At 43.7% G+C, this 16,449-nt stretch overlaps 1 protein-coding gene across 1 annotated transcript in view; it reads right to left on the bottom strand.

Moving 5' to 3' along the window:
- Positions 1 to 16,449, bottom strand: part of LOC111852156 (sister chromatid cohesion protein PDS5 homolog B-like) — a 33,756-nt gene that overhangs the window by 7,540 nt on the left and 9,767 nt on the right. Inside the window, exons 2-20 of the mRNA XM_023827715.2 lie at positions 10,209 to 10,335; positions 8,635 to 8,838; positions 8,329 to 8,415; positions 8,092 to 8,189; positions 7,489 to 7,615; positions 6,198 to 6,278; positions 5,411 to 5,551; positions 5,086 to 5,201; positions 4,848 to 4,942; positions 4,372 to 4,517; positions 3,949 to 4,100; positions 3,540 to 3,653; positions 3,245 to 3,326; positions 2,939 to 2,987; positions 2,717 to 2,856; positions 2,223 to 2,338; positions 899 to 1,004; positions 534 to 694; positions 205 to 328 (exon numbers count right to left, since the gene is read on the bottom strand). Coding sequence (XP_023683483.1) covers positions 205 to 328; positions 534 to 694; positions 899 to 1,004; positions 2,223 to 2,338; positions 2,717 to 2,856; positions 2,939 to 2,987; positions 3,245 to 3,326; positions 3,540 to 3,653; positions 3,949 to 4,100; positions 4,372 to 4,517; positions 4,848 to 4,942; positions 5,086 to 5,201; positions 5,411 to 5,551; positions 6,198 to 6,278; positions 7,489 to 7,615; positions 8,092 to 8,189; positions 8,329 to 8,415; positions 8,635 to 8,838; positions 10,209 to 10,316 — 2,247 coding nt within the window. The 5' untranslated portion in view covers positions 10,317 to 10,335. The remainder of the gene's footprint in view (positions 1 to 204; positions 329 to 533; positions 695 to 898; positions 1,005 to 2,222; positions 2,339 to 2,716; positions 2,857 to 2,938; positions 2,988 to 3,244; positions 3,327 to 3,539; positions 3,654 to 3,948; positions 4,101 to 4,371; positions 4,518 to 4,847; positions 4,943 to 5,085; positions 5,202 to 5,410; positions 5,552 to 6,197; positions 6,279 to 7,488; positions 7,616 to 8,091; positions 8,190 to 8,328; positions 8,416 to 8,634; positions 8,839 to 10,208; positions 10,336 to 16,449) is intronic.

Below are 16,449 nucleotides of genomic sequence, written 5' to 3'. Positions count from 1 at the left end.
AGGGTGGTAATTCCTACAGTTCATAAGTGAAAATAACAAAACAGCCAGAAATAAGCCAGCAAGTGGGCAGCAATTGGTCAAACTGGGCCAGTGATCACAGAGGACAGGAGCTACACATGATCACTCCCAGCTAAGAATAGATAATGCAAACCACAGCAGGAGCTTACAGGCAATGAGTGCACCCTGAAAAGCGGCAGATCTCACCTCAAATATCTGTGCGAACTGCGTGTCCCGGTTGGAGAACATGGCATGGATGCAGTGGATAGCGTACTTGGCCTGGCGAGGAGGGCCCTTCTTCGCTTTATTCTGCAAGACTGGTAACAGAACCCTAGAGGGAATACCGGCAACAGGAGAGCTGCTTATTCTGACACTCAGTGCCCACAGAAATGTACCAGACAAGCTTTGATTTTTATTATGTTTTTTTTCCCCCCAACCCATATGTCAGACCAGTTTATAGAACTCAAGCTCGAGTAACAGACCAGTGCACAGTGAAACCATACATTCTGGCAGGTACAGCAAGGGGACGGACTTACGACTTGATGTGAGGGAAGCTCTCCTCCATCTTACTGCCGGTGTTCTTGAAGATCTGCAGCGCGGCCTCGGCCACTTTTTCGTCGTCCATCTTGAGGCAGCCCAGCAGCGACTCGAAGGTGGCGGCCGAGTGGAACGACACCGGGTGGGTGAAGGACAGAACCTGGGTGGCGGCAGCACAAGCGGGAATCAATCTGCCAGCCTCACGTCAATGTAAACCAGAGGTGTCACCCGCCACTGAGAGACACGGTGGTCTTTGCGGCATGATCATTCACATGCGTGCTTGTTTATCCGGCTCGTCTCGGCCACGTCCACGTGCATGTGTGCGTGTTTGCCCCTTCCCAAGTCAGGTCCCCAGCTCCAGCACCTTGAGCAGCTCCAGGCCTGCCCGGATGGCCTGCTCCGTGGGGACGCCCTCGTCCTCGTCATCAGCCGTGCCGTCAATGGACTTGTTCACCTGCTTGATCAGGGCGCTGCAAGGAAGTTGCAAGAGTGGAGTTAGACATTTGTGCACGGCACCCTCACGGCTAAAATGCCTAGGTTGTGGGCACGTCGCACGGGGGGGGATGGGATCCCTGTCCTCATGCAGTTCCAATCTTACTCAGCATGTATAAACTTTGAGCTTTGAGTGAATAACCCCTTTATTTTGAAATGGTTGTTTAATCGAGATTGACCTGATTGTAGTTCCTCTGGAGCAGTTCAGAATCTTTTATTACCTACTCCAGACCAAGTACTTGTCATGCAAACACAAACTACTGCGGAGGTGTTTACAGCGACAAAAACTTGCTAATTGGTTGCGAAAAAGATCTAGCGGAGCAAAAATTGAGCAGATGGAATTATTTTTGCATCCCAATTACATCTAATGCATCAATGAAAACATTTTTGCTAGCGTCTCCATATCGCATCGGAAAATTCGATCGCTAACCAGTCTGATACCACCGGTGGCAGCGGTTTTTTTTATTATTATAAAGATCAATCTCCGAACCAGATTTATTTTGAATCATGAATTGGTCACAGGACATTAAAATAAAGTATAAACAAAAGGCAGTGCCCTGCTTTGATCACCACTGATCCCCCCAATAACAAACTAATAAAATGACTTATCCTCCATTGCTGTGATGTGGGGTTTAGTTTTATACAAAATTAAGTGTGAAGTTCAACTTTTTGCGTCTCCCACACTTACTTAGCGTAAAGGTCACAGTTTCTGTTGCGTGGTGTGAAAGTGACACACGAAAGTAGCCAGGAGCTACAAAAGTTCCATCTCCAGACAGCGCAGGGACTTGTAACCATGGTCCTGGTTCTGGAACTTCAGTGTGAAAGCACCTAATATGCATCTTGGGCTCCAGGACACTTTTCAGTGTGTTGTGTGATCGTTTCTGCGTTCACCATGGTTTACCTAGTGTGTCATTTTGGATCTGGAAGTGAAGCTAGTCATTTTTCTGCTGTGCTCTGCTGTGTGAGTCATTCTCTCCAAGAGGCTAGAAACTGTGAGACTGAAGCTTTTTTTGGAAAGGACACCAAAAACATTTATTTTTGTTCTCATTTTTCTTCCACCTTTCTGCCCTTTGGTTGTTTGGCACATTGTTGTGTCATCTACAGAGGCCTTAATAAATATGCCAGGACAATCAGTACCTTTTACACACACACACACACACACACACACACACACACACACACACACGCCTGTGTACCTGATGGACTCTGTGTCAATATGTACTGGTGCAATCCTCTCCAGCAGGAACTTCACCATCTCCAGGAATGGGTTACTGGGCTGTTTAGGGCTGCCCAGTTTCTTAGTGATCTCTCTCTGTGATGAGAAAGACAGACAGACACACACACACACACACAAACACACTTAACTCTAGTGATCCTGTTTATCATAATTATCTGAGCATCCCTTTCATCGCTGGTAGACCTAAACGTACATCAGATACTGTAGCCTGCTATCTCCCAATAGAGCACAACACATTTGGGCAATTTTTCAGCTGCAGTGTAAATAAGCACTTAACCTTAGTACATATGCAACATAACACAGAATAGTGAAAGTCTGATTTGGGTAAGACAATATGAAATCTATTAAATCCAACAGCTCACCAGAGATTACTATGTTCTTCATGGAAAAACATGGATCATTAGCAAATGAAATCCATCCAGGGCTTGATGCCACGGCGATGGAGATCCTTACCACACAGGCCTCTGCCTGCTTGCAGGAGCAGGCCGGGCTGACCAGGGTATCCAGCTGGCTCCGAATCCGCTCGTCTTCCTCCAGAACCTGCGCCAGTTTCTTCACAAAGTCCTGGGCCTTCCCCGGGTCTGGAAGATTCCCTATGTAGAGAGATGGTTATGTTTGTTACAAGGAGGGAAAACACCCTTAATTGTGATAAGATGTGAAGTGTGCAGGACGTACTGGTGATCACCATGACTTTGGAAAACACTGACTTGCTGGAGGCATCAGACTGAAAAGCAAAAACACAGTCATCATAACATCAGAGGGCAGTTCCAATGTCAGTTCCTGTGCCAATCCATCTCAAAATCCATTAAAGATGTGTAATTGTTGGACTAAGAAATGCCATTTTAATATTAATATATGGCAGCTTTTGACAGGAGTTAGGCTTTTCAGAGCTGTGTAGATGACAAAATAAACCTCAGTGTTGTCCTGAGGACGACGCAAGGGCAAACAGGAAGTATGACAGGAACTTCTCAATGTCCTCACCTTTGGCTGCTTCACCAGGTCCAGCAGGTCCTTTACGTGATGCCGCAGCATGTTCTGACACTTCCACATCTCGTTCAGCGCCCTGGCACACAAAGAGAGCAACGGTCAACGTTAACCGGAGCTCCAGGGGTCAGACTTTTCCTTTAAAAGGAAAGAGAAAAGAAAAAAAAAAAACTACACAGGTGCAGCTTTCTTATGAAGGGCAGTTGGAGCATAAAAAAAACAGACAACATGGCAATCACTGCTGTGCTGTTGAAAGAAACTTCTGCAGTGGGACAAGCTTGCGGGAGCTCACTTTACAGCATTGAGGTCCAGCGTGGCATACAGATAATACAGACACTTCATTCGCTCAGCTGTCTCCAGATTGTGAGGAACCATGTACTGGGCAAAGATTCGCTCCACCAGTAACCTGACAGGAAGAAGCAGAACTTCAGGTCAACGGCAAACAGAAAGTAATACATAAACTCTGGACTCAATCCACTAGCAAAACTTTTTCCGCTAACCTACCACTGAATTTGTGACCAGCACTCCAATGTCCTAAAGCTGCCTTAAGACCCTACAGCCTCTAGCTACTCCTGGACTGGACCTACGGCTTCACATTTCCCTCCGAAGCACTAAGAGCCATGACTCGGGTAATTCTTCTCTGCTGACTATCTTCTCTTTAATACTGAATGAATGGTGCATGTCATCCCTGGCCATCTCACCTGTCGTCGATGCTGTTCTGGTAGTAAATATGCAAGAGCTTGTCTTTGATCCAGGAGATCTGCTTGGTGGCCTCCTTCCCAGCCTCTGCCTGTAGAGAGTACTTCTTGTAGATCTGGGCCAGACCCATCATTGCCTCTTTGCGTACCCTCCACTAAAACAAGACGACAGCAGTGAGTTTGTGTGCATTAGTCAAAAAAACTGGATGGCTGTATTGCGCCCACATGTACCGGTTACGGCACTGCACCTATGCCCCCAAGGTACCCCATGTTTATGAAGAACCTTGGTAAGCTCTTCATAAACTTACAAAAGACTCCTCTATTTAGAAAATGTCATTGCATAGACATAAAGCAAAGAATATAGATTTGTCACTGCACAGACAAAGCAAAGAACATAGATAACCACCACAGAACCTTGAGACTTACCCTTTTGTCTAATGTTCGTTCTCTCACAAAATTCAGCAGATGATCGTTAACGAGCGCCAGGTCCTTCTTGGCAGCCGTCACGATGGACACGATGACGTCATGCCGGATGGCTTCTTCTGGGTCATGTGAACGCACCTTTAGGTACTCTGCAAAAAGATTCTGAGGTCAACAGTACAGCCAACATCCAGGGGCTGAAAGGACTCAACGGTCTCTGCCAATCGGGCCTGAACAAGAATACACCCAGAAAAAGGAAGGTAAACTAATGCCAAAAACTCCCTGCAGAACAGAGTCAGTCCCAGAGTCAACATGAACTCTGCACAAGGAACATGCTCATCACAGCTGTACAATTGCCATTAGCGGCCGAAATGCTCAGGGGAAGGCAGGCCCAATTTATATAGGCCTGTGAATGATTTACATGTTAATACTTAATTCCATGAGATTTGCGTTCAAATAGAACGAAGCAGAAATGGGGGCACCTGTAAGGTCTTTGGCTAAGTCAGGATGGTTCATCAGGCAGTGGCTGGCAAACTTCACGCATTCCAGGCGAATGGGAACATGGATGTCGTTAAACCTTGAAGTACGAGCAGAAAAGTATGTGAGAGGTTGTGGCGAAAACCCAAAGCACCACGATGTCGGGCACAGGATCAGGATTCAGCTACAGCGGTGTGAGACACGGCACAGGGAAGCGGTAGAGGTGAAAGATTACGCTCCCACCTTCCCAGGTAACACTGCCAGAGAGGCTTGTTCTGGGCCGCCAACTCAGAGTCCTTCGCCCCGAACATCTTGGCCAAAAGCTTCACCACTTGTAGGCGCTCGTCATTGTCATTGCTCTGGGTAACGAGACGGTTTGTCCTTGACAGTCAAACTACTGACAGGTTTTTTTTTTTTTTTTTTTTTTAAAAAAGGTACTAATACTAAAATGTAGTAAAACTGCACAGATAATCTCATGGAGAGAACTGGGTCAGAAGGCAAGAGCCAGAGACCACAAGACTTTTAGCCTGTATCACCATTTTATTAAGTGTGGGCACATGCACAGTACCTTCAGCTTGAACTCAAGCTGGGGGAGAACAGAAAGGAGGAGGTGGCAGTCAATGTTGTAGAGCTCCAGGATGAGGTCAAAAACGTGCTCTGACAGGTCACTCACTGATGTCTTCCCCAACATCAGCACCTGGTTGAAGAACTGTGCAAAACAAAAAGTTTGTGCCCCATTCCCATGGAGATGTTGCCCTATGGCTGGCATCCACACGAACGTACAACATAAGACACTGCTTCATCATATAGAACTTTGAAGACATCGCTTTTGGCTAGAGGTCCGTAGTCATCATTAATAATTTACATAACTACATGACAGTGTCCTTTGATGGGTTGCATTTCAGGGAGAAGTGCAATTCAATAAGGCTGCTTCACACCCCAAACGCTAAATCAGACAGGCTGCAGCTGCCTACAGAGCTCAAAGGGAGACGTGGGTGATGCAAAGCAGGTTTTTAGTGGGGGGGGGAGGATACAGGAACCAGAGCTCGGATCTAGCCAGCAGGTTATAATGAGTGCTCAAGGGACACCCCCCCAGGGGAGTGACACACAGATAAATCTCACTGAGGTTCAACCACACCACCTAAAGAAAAGGAGATCACACCCAAGGCTGCGACTTAATAAGGGCAGAAGGAGGGAAGGCAGCTGATCACACACCAAACGACAGCATCTTTGGCTTTGCAAACGAAGAAAAGGAAGAGTGATGGAGAGCGAGCAGAGAGGGGAGAGGGTGAGTGAGGGTAGGGATCGCAGCCAAAGCGACGCAGCATGCGCTCAGCCCCAGGCCGCTCACTCACATTGGTGATGTACGGCTCGATGGCCTGTGCCGTCCGCTTCAGAAGAGCTTTGGCCAGATCGTACGCCTGCTTGTTCAGGTTCTGCATAGTCGAACGGAGAGACACACAGCATGTTCTACAAGAAGGGCGAACACAACCAGCTTTCTACTGCGCTACTCATGACACACAAACATGGCAGTCTCAAGACACACAGAAAGGACAGACCTCATATAAAAAGACCACCACACACAATAACTATGGGACAGACACACTCCTCATACGAGGCTCCACCAGGAAACTCCACCAGGCCCTGAATCCATTACTTCATTTATTTATTTTAGCATCCAGCCAGTACCAAGGTCTGTGGTCTGAACTGAAGACAACAGCATTAAACCCAGCCACACCACACATTATGAGCCTGGAACTATGCAAACACTACACTGAACTCACAGTAAAGGAGAGCCAATTAGCTAAATCAAGAGGATTATGGATCCTCACAGACCTAGAAAGCACTTTAGGACTGTGGGCCACACAACATATGAACCCAGTGACCACTACCTGTAACAAGTGTTGGCAAATGGAGGCATCAAGCTGAGTGCTATTACAAACTGTCAATCACTAACTAGCCTGACTATCCACAGACAGACACTCATGGGAGTGTTACTTCAGAGGGCAGTAAGAAAAATGATTGGTGCAGAGATATAACCAGATTGCAGGGGAGGTGGGTCCAAGCAACTAGAGGAAACAGGACCAACCAATCAGATATATTGGTCCCACCCTCCTCTAGTTGCTTGGCCCCACCTCCTCTACAACCTGATTGGTTATGTCACTAGACCAGTCACTTTTCCTTCTGCCCTCAGAACATTTTTGTGTAAGTAAAACTCCTACGAGCCAGACACTTGCCACTGGTTGCCGAGTTCATTTCCATTAGGTTAAATAACACAAACAGGGACAGCATACTGTACTCAGTCTCAGCATGGGAGTTTAACTGTAAGGGCCCTAAACAGAAAACTAGGCTTAAATCGGGCATGAAGCATAAATGATTGCAGAAGACCACAGAGGGTGGGGGGCGATGCCCACAAAGGAGCGTGCAGATGACGGGTAACATGTAAAGTTTCTCCGTCAGCCACAAGTCCGTAACAGATGGTAATCACTGGATAGGACAGTTTCACAGAGTAGCCATCTAAAGCCCTAAACAGATCAAGAAACATAAGATGGCATTAAAATTAGAAACGCCACCACATTACCACAACTAAAGTTACAACCATGGGAATATTCCGGACCATCCCAAGTGTGTCAAACAAAGAGTGACCTTGTGGGCAGGAACCAGGTTGACCAGCACCGTGTCCAGCAGCTCCTGCGAGACGGTGTCACCCTCGCAGACTATGGAGCTCATCAGGTCCACCATGTGCATGTGAACCTTCTGGTTGTGCCCATTACTGTGGGGGGAATCAGGGAAGGGTTAGGGAAACTAGTTAATCACATGATTAGTGCACAGTGGGGAACATCATCCAATGAGATTCATGGTAATTCAACAGTGTGCAGGGGGGGAAGAATATTTTGGTTTAGATGTCATGTACTAAACTTAATAAATTACTACCAATAGAATGCAACAACAAAATTCAATATTACTACAACACTCATTCAACCTCCTTTCTTTAAAGCCCAGTTCCAGAATCGCTTTTTCCCCCCATTGTTAATCGAGACACTTCACTAGCAACTAGCAAATCTGAATTCTATTGACTAGTTTCCCTATACAAATTCTTCTTTAACTGGTCTAGCAAAACAATTTCTCAACAGGATGTTACAAGCATTTAGGATGAATTCTGCTACATGACAGTTTGTGTCTGCTAGTATGGATTTTTACAGCACAGGATAAGAGGCGGTCTATGATAGTTTGGGGCGGTGACCCTACTTGATGACTTGGAACAGCGTCCTGTAGAGCTGAGTGAAGATCTCATTGCTGTCCTCCAGCTCGAAGCAGATGTTGTATGACTTCACCCAGGCTATATTCTGTCAGGCAGAAAGAAAACAAAGCATCAGACTCTGCGACCACGGCAACCGGGCTAGGAGAAGCATCAGCCTTGCATCACGCTAGCAAAACTTTAAATTGATTCCCTGTCCACACTGAAGGTGGAAGATGTAGACATACTTCTAATAAGTAGAAGTATCTGTTGAACTGTGCGCTCTTTGTATCCTCCAGACCCTTCAGCTGTCGAGTAATGAACATGAAAATATCCTGAAACACACAAAACACAAGAGATTCAGTGTCGACAGCCTGTAAACAGCAACCGAACACGGAGATCCAAGTCACAGAGCAATAGGTCTCAAGGTGTTCTCAAATCTGCACTTTTGACCACAAGGCTGCCAACTACACGGTGGTACCTGAATATATAAAAGTTAATCAGATACCCATGTGTTGAACTTGACAGTGTGTAAAATAAAATAAAAAAGCAACCTTGAGCTTGTCTGGAGAGGTGTAGGGTGCCTCTGGAGCATAGATTCGAAAGATGTCTGCCAGACAGCAAGCCACCAAGAGCCGCACGTCTTTATCCGGGTGCTTGAGGAAGAAATCGGATGCCAGGTGAAGTGCCAGGTTAAGGTAAAGCTCTTTCTCCTCCTCCGAGTCCTGGTCCATGTCCATGAAAGTCTTCACCACCATCTACATCAGCAAAGCAGAGGGAGCCAGGTGGGTTAGGGTTGGAAACTGGCAGAAACCTTCCAATTCGGTATTACATAGATATATTTACCCATTTAATATGCATTGCGATTTTTGTGTTTAGTTTTGGCTGAAGTTCATCTTGCATAGAAATTAGTGTAACGGTACACATACTCGTACTGAAAATTTTCGATATGGGTCTTTCCGTTTGGTACACATACATACTGAACAAATGCAGCAAATGCAGAACCTTTGTGTGTTTGCGTGCTTCCCCCGAGCAACATTCAGAAAGGGGCAGATGCAGCCGCGCCACTACACATACACACATAGTTATGGCGAACATAAATAAACCAGTACTTGAATACCCTCCATCACTAGCACCATAACGGATGTTTATTTTGTTATACTTTGTATTTTTTGAGACTATTTGCGTTGCACAGTTCTAATATGAAGCTGAAAGTTGCTAATGTGAATACAACACAGGGCAGGTACAAAAAACATAAAAACCTCAGTACAAACTGCAGAACCTACAGCAGCAGCTACATTTTGGCAACTAAAGGATCTGAACAAAAATATAGCGAGTGACATGCACAGCAAAAGTAACTGTGTGCCTCTGATATACAGAATATATGGTACTGGAAAGAAGCAGGGTATAAAAACGAAATGGCAACGGACAACTTGAAATTGTGAACTGAAAAATGTCGACACCTTGGTTTTAAAAAATGAAATAAAGTGGAATTCTCTAAAGAGTATCAATGTAATGGACTTTGTTATGCGTTTGGCTTTGTCAGTCCAGCTTAGAAGCATGTTTGAAGATGCGTCAATGGTTTGTTGCCTTGCACATGTAGCCGGGGCATTGTTGGGAATGATGCACGTGAATATTAGCGAGATTACTACAAAATTAAATTATACCCAGGCAAATGATGCAGACAGCTGTACTCATTCTAGCTGGCGGTTTAATTTCTAGAATCCAACGTTTCCCCGAACTTTGAATTTAAAATGAGACAGTGCTGGAAAAGTCATTGCACATGCTTGCTCATTCATGACAGCAGTGTCAAACTCACACCCGCCAGTTCCTTAACAAAACCAAGCTGTGCACAATTGGGCACATATGTTGGTTTCATTTAATACAATTAACTTGCGATAAAAATACTTAAATCGATTTTTCAATCTTGCATCAATCTAAAAATCGTCCCTCTGAAGAACTGTGATTTGTAACTGAATTGATCCCTAATGTGGGTATTACAAGGCTACCCGCCACCAAAAAAAAAAAAAGTGTGCCACCAACTATCAAATGACAATCTTCATAAAATATAAAAACGAGAAAGAGTGATGCTACTTTTATAAGTGTGACCACAGCACTGCGTGGTTACCTTGAGCCGTCGAACCATCTCTTCCTTGGAGATTTTATCCGAGATCTCCTTGACCCCTGGGGGGTATGTGATCTTGCCATCGGTGGCTCGAGTCTTGGAGTGAGCCATGCTCTCCACTTGGTGCTCCCTGTCAGGGTCGGGGCAAAGAAAACACAAGGGGTCACTGTGATGGTAAACACAAGGAGTGACTGATGGTCAACACTATTACATTTGTAGTTATCACTACACAAGGCGGTCAAACTTAATAATATTAAACTTCATGAGTATTATTAGGGCTAGACACCAAATTCATATAATATTGTGTTGTGATTATGAACATTCATATCGTCATCAATTTGAATACCATGAGTATTGTGATCTAGCCTAAATGCCTGTTTTCATGCATACATAATTGACAGGTAAAATTAGGGCTTCATGATATAACATCACGATTATTTGGTGCATGTGCAATAATCACCAGGGCTTCAGATGATGGGCGGAAACATTTGTCCAGACAGTGGCTTTTTGGAACTATACAGACATTTATTTACGTCCACAATTTGGTAAGCAGATTAGTAGTGCGCATAAAATATTAAAGTATTGCGACTCCCAAAAGTTAGTAGTCTGCATAAATTCAGCGTATCCTTATGTTTAATAAATGGGTCGGAGTTTAAACTGCAAAAATTACTACCACACCACCAACATCTTTTTACTTTATCAACAGCATTTCCTCTTTCAAAAGATCTTGTGGTTGCAGAGTTGTCAATTTCTTCAAAGCCACTTAAGTGCTTATGCTTCCATGACACACACACACACACACACACACACACACACACACACACACACACACACACACACACACACACACACACACACACACACACACACACACACACACACACACACACACACACACACACACACACACAAGAACGTGGCGTGCTCCACTAACTGAATTTAACAAAGATATGTTGAATTTATACAGATTACTAACCCTTGGGCGTCACAATATGCATCTCATTAATATTTTAGGTGTGCTACTAATATGCTTACCTAATTATCGGCGCAAGTAAACGACTGTATATTACTGAAAAGCCAGTGTCCAGTCAGATGCTTCAGCCGTCATCTAAAGCCCAGGTGATTATTACACATAAGCCATATAATAGCGATTACATTGTGATGTGATATTGTGCAGCCTTAGTTTTAATAAACTATTTTTACACAAATTCCGTAAGACTGTCGCTGGCATAATTTGTTATACCCATTACAGTACATGCTGCATGACTATTAGGAAAACAATTTGGTCATCATAAATCAGAAAAATATTTTACTTTACCATATATGAGTTTTAGAATACTGAAAATATTGTGAAAATCCCTGAAAATATACTATGATTTTTAGGGCATATCACCAAGCCCTAGTCAAACCCATTCCCTGAAAAGAACAGCGAGGCAGTCAAAAAAACACCTAGCAACAAAGCATACTGTTGGTGTTTTCTAGCATCATGTCCCACCAACAAAAGTTTATTTTTAGATGATTTATTTATTTCAAAACCATCGTGATAAAATATTCTGCCAATTCGATTCGAGGTCCCTTAACAATTCAAGGGCGATAATTCAAGCCATACTGCTTTGTCAGTCTGTTTTATCACAAACACATGGCTGTTTGAACAGAAGCACATAATGTCAATGTCTGGCTTCATGAAGACACCTTTGAAGGACCCATTTCTCCAGGCTGGGCATCAACCAAACATGTGTATGTTATCAAGAAGCTTCCCAAAAGCAGCTTTAAGACAAGAAATGATTAAATGTTAACACAAAGTTTCCAGTGACTAAACACAGTGTCCAAAAATCAGTGTCACTTCTCTCTCTCTTTTTTTTTTTTTAAATAAAAAACTGGATGCCTGACAGCTACTATCAACACAGGATCAACCACTAATAAGAGGAAAAGTATATAATCACCTTTTCATGTCATACACTATAGGGACCAGAGTACTGGGACAGCTAGTCATTACACCTACAGCAATTCTTAGGATAACCTATTTTAACCACATATTTTTTGTCTCCCAGGAACCAGAACCTTTTTCCTGAATCAGTAACTTCTGTCACATTCACACTGCATGAACTTGGTCTAATTGCAGTTCCAGAACCCATTAGTACCTACTCCAAACATGTTAAAAAAAAAAAAGCAACTAGAACTATTGGGGAGGCGCTTACAGCAATACCTTGCCAATTAGTTGACCACAAGTACCACATAACTTCCAAAAATTTGACAGATGGAATTTTTTATGCTCTCCAGTTACATTTAATGAATACTTTTTGCTTGTCTATTTCTGCATCGGAAAATTTTATAAATAATCAATATACTTTTTGTCTAATATCACTGGTGCCAGGAGTGACACTTGCCACTGCTAGTTAGCGGAATATGTTACACTGTTTTTCTATTCTGTGCAACCAAAAGATCTGTCTGCCAGCCCGATTTAATAAAATATGATTGTTGCAGGTCGTAAGAATCAAATATAAATAAAACATTGTGTTCCATTCTGATCATAATCCCCCCTCGAAAAAACTACCAAATAGCTTAAACATTGTTTTGGGGCAGTGGTGGTGTAGTTTTGAACGGTGTGAACCTACAAGCTTTTTGTGATGCTCATTTAGCATAAAGGTCCCAGTTCTGGTGGGCAGTGTGAAAGCAACACACGAAAGCAGCCAGGACCTTCAACAGTGGCGGCCAAATAATTAGGAAAGTGCCACTGAGGTACCCTGAGCAAGGTGCCGCCCACAAGCACTGCTCCCTGGGCACTGAATTAGCTGTCACATAAGGATTAAATGCAGAGGACACATTTCATTGTTATGCACTGTGGTGTGTCACAATGACAACTAATCACTTCATTTCAGCAGTCCCCGGTCGGGACAGCCCAGGAACTTGTAACCAGGTTCCAGAACTTTGATGTGAAACTGCCCTCCTTTACAGTTATAAACAGCTGCCACTCTTCTGAGAAGGCTTTCCAGTAGATCTTGGAGTGTGTCTGTGGGAATTTTTGCCCATTCATCAATAAGAGCATTTGTGAGGTCAGGCACTGATATCGGACTTTGCTCACAAGCCCTGTTCTATTTCACCCCAAAGGCGTTCAATGGAGTCGAGGTCAGGGCTCTGTGCAGGCCAGTCAAAGTTCTTCCACATCAAACTTCCCAACCATGTCTTTTTGGACCTTGCTTTGTGCACAGGGGCACAGCCATGCTAGAACAGAAAATGGCGTTCCACAAACTGTTCCCAAAAAGTTAGAAGCATAGAGTTGTGCAAATTGATTTGGTAGGCTGAAGCATGAAGAGTTCCCTTCACTGGCCCAGCCCAACCCCTGAAAAACAACAGCATACCAATCTCTCTCCTCCAAACTTTACAGCTGGGACAATGCAGTCAGACAGGTAACATTCTCCTGGCATCAGACTGCCAGACAGAGAAGCTCAAGTAGCCACTCTGCAGAACATGTTTCCACTGCTTCAGCATCCACTGTACAATACTGTACCATGTATACAACAAAAACACACTGCGGATCCTTTGCAGGCAGAATGTAAACAAGATGAGACGGGCATTCTGAGCTACAAAATTAAGTTCAATGCAATTCAAGACATTTGCACCGCATAGAAGGTATCACAAGGGAAAACTGATTTTAACTCGCACAAGTAAATTTGAAGTAGATGGGAAATTTACACATGGCTGCCATGCCTTGCTTTTATTTTCATTGTCACATCCTATTTTCCCTCTCCCAACTAACTCAGTATGATGTATAAAAAAAGAGACACTATCCATTCCACTCTTATCAAACCAGATTAATGACCCTGCCCCTACATCAGTATCAGGACCAACCCCCTCAGTACAGCAGTATCAGGACCATCTCTTTACAAAGCATCTCTCCACCCATCTTCTGTACCCTGTCCTACGCAGGGTCGCAGGGGTCTGGAGCCTATCCCGGAAATTACTGGCGTGGAATAACCCAGGATGGGGGTGCCAACCCATCACAGGGCACACACACACACCATTCACATCTGCAGACATTATGGCAACTTCAATTCACCTCAGCATGTTTTTGGGCAGTGAGGGGATACTGGAATACCCGGAGAATACCTCAGGATGAGATGCGGAGAACGTGTGAATTCCACACACACAGAGCCAGGGCAGAGATTCAAACACTGGCCCCAGATGTGTGAACCAACAATGCTAAGTTCTGCACCACCATGCCACCCCCATGTAATACAAATTTCCCCAGATCAAAATGAAATAACTTACAGTTCAACTGTCGCAACATCCAGGGCACCAGGAAAACACTGATAACAGAACATGAATTACAAGGTCAGGGGGCACCCTAATGGTTCCCATGTACTGTTTGATATTTTACCCTTGGTAAGACCCCACCTAGAATACTGTGTGCAGGTTTGGTCACCATACCTCAAGAAGGACATTGCTGCCTTGGAAAAGGTGCAACGAAGAGCTACGAGAATGATTCCTGGTCTTAGAGGAATGTCTTATGAGGAGAGGTTAGTGGAACTGAATCTGTTTAGCCTTGAGCAAAGGAGACTAAGGGGGGATATGATTCAGGTCTATAAGATTCTAACGGGTCTGGATGCTGTTCAGCCAAATGACTATTTCAATATTAGTCTAAATACTAGAACTCGTGGCCATAAGTGGAAATTAATGGGAGAACATTTTAAAACAAATTTGAGGAAGCACTTCTTTACACAGCGTGTAGTTAGAGTATGGAATAGTCTTCCTGCTAGTGTAGTGGAAGCTAAAACCCTGGGTTCCTTTAAATCAGAACTAGATAAGATTTTAACAACTCAGCTATTAGTTAAGTTCTCCCCAAACGAGCTTGATGGGCCGAATGGCCTCCTCTCGTTTGTAAATTTCTTATGTTCTTATGTTCACACACGATAATTATGCAACCCTTTGCAGTACCAGGTAGGACCCCAATTCTGTCTCCAGAATTACTTCAAAAGTTGATGAGTTTGGAGTAACTGTTCTGCACACTACGGTGTAATGAGCCTACCCATTAGCCTTAAAGATGTCTAGCCATTCTCCACAGACAGCTCTCATTCATAGAACTGCCACTGATGGGATGTTTCTTGGTTTAAGGCAAAATTCTGTACAGAATCAGTTGCAATCAATTTTTTTTTGGATAGGATGAAAACCTATTTGGTTAACAATACTAGCCTGTAGTGATGGGCAATACCAACTTAATATCCATTTTCTGCTTACATCATTTGCTTTTGTTTTATTTATTTTAACTTTCACATGACGTTACTTTGCATCCTGTAAGCAGCGGTATACAAAATTGAGTGGCGTGAGAATACAGCCTTACTTGACTTACATTCATGTGCTCGAAGTACTCCATTACCATGACTGACAATGCACCAAACGGCAGCACGAGGTAATTGCTCAGTTTCATTGCAACCTGTCTATAGGTGACAGGGAATGTAGTGTCACATATATGATGAGGACCAATAAGTGAAAATCAGTGAAAACACTTCCAAAATCACGGGGGAAAGGCATAAATTAACTAGATCAATCGTGGGATGTTGTGAATCGATACTGAATTGACAAAACCAGGATCACGATGATTGTCAATCATCATTTAATCAATAGAAAAGTCACATGTCTACATGCCCTCGAGCACGGACCTTGAACCCCAGCTCCATGGGTGCCACATGATGGTTGGCTCCATGCCGTGACCCTGAAACTATGACGGGGCAGGTGAAGAGACGAATTCCCATGCGTTTGTACTCATTCTTGTGCAATGGCCATTGCACAAGAACATCGTCATCATCGTCATCATCATCATCATATAGTTGCTTGTGTATATTGCTTTTTTTTTATTTCCAATTTTATGATATGCGTATGCCTCAGACAATACTAAACTGTGGCTATTAATATTTTGCTTCATTTATAGACCGCCCTGAATACAATATCAAATAAACCTTTAATTTAAAATAAGCAGCTCCATTTTCTCGACAGATTGTTATGTGCTATGAGTCTCACTTGTACATCACTTTGGACAAAGGGGCAAACAAATGAATATAAATGTAGTGCTAGATACAGCTGCAACCAGTTACACCCACCATCAGTTTAAGCTTCTGCTTTACGAGTCTTTTGGATGTATCAGCATAAATCAGCATGAGAAGCTGCTTGGTATGAACACTGATACCTTACCTAGCCTACTCATTAACTACTCCTCCTCAGATTTCGGAAGGTGGAAATACCACCAAAT

Source organism: Paramormyrops kingsleyae, chromosome 18 (assembly GCF_048594095.1).
Source record: "Paramormyrops kingsleyae isolate MSU_618 chromosome 18, PKINGS_0.4, whole genome shotgun sequence".
Classification (NCBI taxonomy): Eukaryota; Metazoa; Chordata; class Actinopteri; order Osteoglossiformes; family Mormyridae; genus Paramormyrops; species Paramormyrops kingsleyae.
This window is presented reverse-complemented; position numbering and strand designations above follow the sequence as displayed.